General features: G+C 33.6%; 1 protein-coding gene across 1 annotated transcript in view; it reads left to right on the top strand.

The window, feature by feature from the left end:
* Positions 1–5,595, top strand: part of LOC135217610 (prolyl 4-hydroxylase subunit alpha-1-like) — a 132,229-nt gene extending 126,634 nt beyond the window's left edge. The window contains exons 8-12 of the mRNA XM_064253575.1: positions 24–188; positions 1,812–1,886; positions 2,245–2,295; positions 3,379–3,544; positions 4,269–5,595. Of these exons, the coding sequence (XP_064109645.1) occupies positions 24–188; positions 1,812–1,886; positions 2,245–2,295; positions 3,379–3,544; positions 4,269–4,339 (528 nt within the window). The 3' untranslated portion in view covers positions 4,340–5,595. The remainder of the gene's footprint in view (positions 1–23; positions 189–1,811; positions 1,887–2,244; positions 2,296–3,378; positions 3,545–4,268) is intronic.
* Positions 5,596–5,852: the final 257 nt, after the last annotated feature.

A 5,852-nucleotide genomic window follows, 5' to 3' on the forward strand; every position in this document is an offset into this window, starting at 1 on the left:
TCTCTGGCCTTTATCTTTTACAGCTCAAAAGAGATAGTAATAATAATAGGAGGACAGAGCATATCGTCCTGCACAATGTCACTCACCCTGTGATCGACAACATCGAGAGAAGAGCAGAAATGTTTTCGGGCCTATTATTTCACAGTAAAGTCAGGAACCCAGACGACATAGATCCTGAACCTCTGAAGGTAGAAATGGTGCAATTGTTTCTCACAAGAAAAAATAATCTTTATTTTAAATGTCTTTCTATAATTATCACCCAGAAATGCTTCATTCTAAAAGCACCCTAATTATTGCTAGCATCTTTCAAATGGATGTGGAGAGTAAACAAAAAATAGTTCATTTATCTTTATTTCTTAATTAAAAGTTAAAACAGCCTACTTATTGCTAGCACCATCAGGGGACAATCATTTTGTAATGGAAATACTTTTTTGACCTTGGCAATGCAGTTTACAGTGAGGAGCGTAAGGGTTGCCCAGGCTGCAGCAAAACATGTAAACACATCGGCAAGTGCTACGGACACCGGGGTCCACTAAAGGTTCTTTGTTATAATAAACAAAAAGGATTCAACACCAACAGTTGAAACTCGGGATACGAATATAGAAAGAAACACAAACCGAAGAAAAGTTTATTTACAAGCTTACTAACAAAGATAAATGCAGAACGGTTTCTCCTATTTACATAACAAAAATAAAATCTTACAGTATGTGAACTGGGGAAACGGTGCAATAATGAAATTTACTGACCAGTTTTGCAGCTGTCGAAAATCAATGCTTGAAGCGACATCATCACAAAGGAGAACTGTAGAACTCCAGACGTCTCCTTGACTCCGTACAGCAGAAACTGTCTTCTCTGATCTGTTGCTCAACGTCGGAATATCTCCGTCTCCGACTATGGACGACTTAACTTCTGTCTCTCTCCCCAACTATGGATAACTTAACTCGTTTCGATCACACACACTCGTACGTCTTCTTCCTCTCCTATACCTCGTCTCTTCCTTCTTCTCTTATCTCTCTCTGATGATCTGATCTCTTCTACTTCCTCAGGGCATATAGGTATATACGGCGATCTGGGGGCGGGGCTGAAAAGGGTGGCGCTTACCAGCGAACGTCACAGACTCCTGAGTCGACAGGAACTTTTTAGAAGGATCTAGTCAAAGAGTTACATGATAATACGCGGCGTTTCTGACGACGTGACGGTGCGTGCTGAGTTCTATAACACACCTGAGAGATTCTCGAACAATCATGAGATCAGGCGCCTCCAACACGTGCGCGAATGTCTCTTCGCTGCAGACCTCGAAGAAGATGCATTTTCCTTTCCTTTAACTTATAATTCTTCGCTATGAAGCGATTACCATGACAACAAGTTATAACTTATCCTTCACAAACAGGTTGGAAACAAGTCAGTGGAGAATCAACCCTTGGCAAATCGTACAGAGTACTAGTTAGAGTCTGCAGATGAACTGTCAGCTTTTGAACTGAAAGAAAAAAAAAAAAACTTCTTTCCCTGTTAGCTCATTATTTATTGAAATGTTTCTATTTTTAAGGCTGTAATGATACTAAAAGTTCCAAAGGTAAACACTTCTGAATTAAAAAAAGTGACATAGGAATCTGCATTTTAGAGTCTAAATCTCCCATTTATGTGCTGATCACATGGACAAAATTGGTAAGTTATCACAAACGAACAAGGAGAGTCAGATAAAGAAGTTCGTGTACAGATGCCTTCATACTTTCAGTTACGTGTGAACTAGTCTAATCAGCAAGTCTTATGATAAGATTGGCCTATCATTTTTTTTTATTTGATCTTTTCAGGTTCGAAATTACGGCGCTTGTGGTGACTTTGGTATCCATACCGACACGTACTACATTCACAAAGGCGAGGATGGGGTAAGATGATTAACAATAACATTTCTTCTCTAAGTATAGCCTTCGTAAGAAATCGTCTTGTAACTTTCTTGGCTTTTCCTTTCTTTTGCAAGAACATCATACGCGAGAAACTGCAGGGATAGAGAAGAAAGTTAGATAAACATTTGCAAAAAGGGAGAGTTAGTGAATACCGCGAACAAGAGTGAAAGCTCATAAGGATAAATGTTAACCAGGAAGCGAAGGAGAAAGGATGACTTTCATGAGATAGGAACTGAAATACAAATTTTTGGAAACCGTCATTTTCTAAAATTCAAGCTTCGATAAATCGCTCTTAGTGACTGATTTGACCCTAATTTTTGTAACTCTTTTTCATTTTCAGGCGAACAAAAATAACCCAAAGCCAGAACGCCTTGCCACGGTTTTATTCTACGTAAGTGTCCTGTCTATATATATATATATATATTTATATATTATATATATATATATATATATATATATTATATGTATATATATATATATATATATATAATATGTTACTATTTATCACTTATATACCTAGTATACTTTACCGTTTATATAAATATATATACATATGCACACACACATATATATATTTTATATAATATGCACGTATGGATATACATATATACTTATATATAATATATACAACACATATGTCAATTATAGATAAAACATTATCTTTCATTATATATATATATATATATATATATATATATATATATATATATATAATAATTATATAGTATTTATCATTCATATATAGTGTTTTGTAAATATTATTGGAAAAAAGTGAGCATGAAATAAGTTAACTTTAATATGCGGAAATATGTAATCTTCATCATTAATTAAATGACGTACTTATACATAGTAATGATGTAATTATTTATGGGACTTTTAAAATAATCTTTAAAAACTACACTTAACTTCAAAATTAAAAGATATAACAATTTGTCTCCTGAATGAATCATGCATACATGGATTCTTTTGAGAAGTATTGTAGGAAAAATCACATGTCCCTACAAGTTAAGATTGGCCATTCTTATGATCATAATATTTTGTAAAAAGAATATTGGAAATAACTGCATTTAAATATATTTTAAGAAATCTTATTTTTCATTTGTTGAATGATGTGTTTTTACAGTATTTTTTCAAAATAATAATCGGAAAAGCCATATTCAATTACATCTTAAGATATGTGATTTCCACGATCAGTTGAATTTTGCATTCATTCATAGTAATTTATGAAAAGAAAATTAGAAAAAACTAAATTAAACTACATCTTAAGATGTGTCATCTTCATAATCAAATGGACGATACATTCATTCATAGTATTTTATAAAAATAATATTGGAAAAACTCTAAATTCAACTATACCTTAAGTTGTCATATACATGATCAATTGAATGGTGCATTTATATATGTAATTTTTGAAAAATATTGTTGGAAAAACTACATTGAAGAATGTCCTAAAACATGTCAATTTCACCATCAGTTGAATGATGTCTTGGAAGGTGGGAGTACAGTATTCCATGAATGTGGCGTTGTAGTCAACCCAAAAAAGGGCAGTGCTCTTTTATTCTATAACGTTAAGAAGAACGGCGATTTCGAACAGCGCTCTCTGCATGGCAGCTGTCCTCTCACCGTTGGCAATAAATGGGGTAAGCAAGTGTCTTGATGTTTATTAGTCATTGTGAGTCCTTAGAGAGTTTTGTGCATTAAGCATACTACTGGCAAGCGCATTAGAGTATCAGTGTCGCCCTTCTTGTCAAAAGTCACTCTTTGAAAACACATCTAACATGATGTGCTAAGGGACACTGTAGTGGTTCTTCGAAAATTAAGACAAAGACCATCTCATATGTCAAAGTTGACAGTTAGTGAAACCAGAGATTCTAAGGCTACAAAAGGAAACACAAGTTCATTCCTTGCTGAAGTTAAGGAAAGGTGAAATTCAGAGCCGTTGTAATGGGTTCCCAATTTGGCGGACGTGAAAGCTTTTAAGGATGTTATTGCAAACTTACCTACACCCCCCGGTCATGCAAAAAGTAATGAAGTGGGCAATGGGAATTAATAGATTTGTTTTAATATACATTCCATACCACAGGTGCAGAAACGGCACTTGCTAACTTGCCAGTACCGAAGAGAAATGCGATTAGTTCAGTTTTGGAAATTATCTGCTACTCGTAATTGTCAGAGGCGACGCTAAAGCAAATATTTCTAATTCATACAGGAAACCTTACATAGTTATTCAATAAAATAAATATTATCTTTTTTTCTTAGTACACTACTTTCCTACTTTAGGACATATTATGTTTACTTACATGAGTATTCGATAATGAATTTTATCACTATTCTTATGGAAATTTCACCGTCTCTTTGTTCCAGTGGCTATGAAATGGTTCAGTGACAAGTACAATTTCCTCACCCGGCAATGCTCGACCAATTCACTCGAGTGAAGAGAATGAAGAGCAACAAACCTTTGGGGGCGGAGGCCCTATTGGATAGACAACTTCAGCGTCTCAGTAATGCAAACGAACCTACGGACATACAGTAGCCAAAACAAATCACGAAACGCCAATGATAGACGAAAATACACACACACACACACACACACACATATATATATATATATATTATATGATATATATATTATATATATTATCATATATTGCTACTTTCAAAACGCATATATCCCCTCTTAGACTGTATAAAATGTTATGTAGAGTTTAGCAACATTTTTTCAGATTCCTAAATAGCTTAGAATTAGGATGTTTAAAATGTGTGTTCAGTTTTCTGAATAACATAATTTAAAAAGAATATATACGTAGTAGAAAAAGAGAGAGAGATTATCTTTGTCTGTTTGAAGCCAGAGTTGTTTTTCAAAATCTGTCAACACATTTGATTTGAGACCTCAAGGTCTTCGCTGTGTTTTGGGAATTCTGTCATCACGTCTGATAGGGACATTTGCTCGATTTCTGTCTTGATCGGGTACGTGTCTTTGTTGAGCTGGTACTTACATGAATGTATACTTGTTTTGTACGTGTATTTCGTTGCCGAAAACCACGTGCAGATTTCACAGTTTGTCTGTAAAGTTGCGTCACTTTTCGAAGCTTCTAGAAAGAATTATTGCCCAAAACGTTTTGTGCCAGATCCACTGCCCAGCTCTTTTGCAAAATGAAAGATTCATTCAGGCTAAAATCCTCAAAGCGTTCACATTTCTCTCTCTCTCTCTCTCTCTGCCTCACCGTAATTGATATTAACGTGATGTAAAATGGTTACTCGTAATTTGTAGATTTCAGATTTGATATTTCTTAAAGTTTATTTAGTATTATTTTGTGTTTTTATGGAATCTGAAAAAACATTGTGTGTAACGGCGCCTGTTTTTGTGAGTGTGAAACAAGCTGCAGCAAAGAAAGAAAATTGGTATACCAAGAAGGTGAAGTGTCTTATATTTTTCTTATTTGCAACTAATCGTTGCACATTTAATTGAATTTAACACTTGTGAATTAATTTGCATTTACTTAGAATTCTTTTCAAGTTTTATTGTTGTTTAGCACTTGTGAATTAATTTCCAAATTTTAAGTATTGCCTAACACTTTTGAATTTTGATTGACTTAATTTTCTTGAATTTTGTGATAAATTAACTTTGATTTAATTTTACTTAATTGACTCAAGAATTAATTTAACTTTGCTTTGTTTTCAAGTAACAGTAATTTTCCCTGATATTGTGAATTTCACTTATAAATTTTAAGTTTAATAATAAATTTTTGTATTTAAAATTTTTATAAGTGTTTTCTTTATTTTACACCAGTATTTAATTATATTTAGCTTAGGTAGAAACGTAGAGTGGTAATTGATCTGTTTTCCTTCAATTTATTTGAAGTGACTTAGAACCAGGGAAGTACTTAGACTTTTAAAGTTGTTGATGGAGTGATGCCCTTTAATTAATTTAATTACTTACAAGATTAC

Source organism: Macrobrachium nipponense, chromosome 7 (assembly GCF_015104395.2).
Source record: "Macrobrachium nipponense isolate FS-2020 chromosome 7, ASM1510439v2, whole genome shotgun sequence".
NCBI lineage: Eukaryota > Metazoa > Arthropoda > Malacostraca > Decapoda > Palaemonidae > Macrobrachium > Macrobrachium nipponense.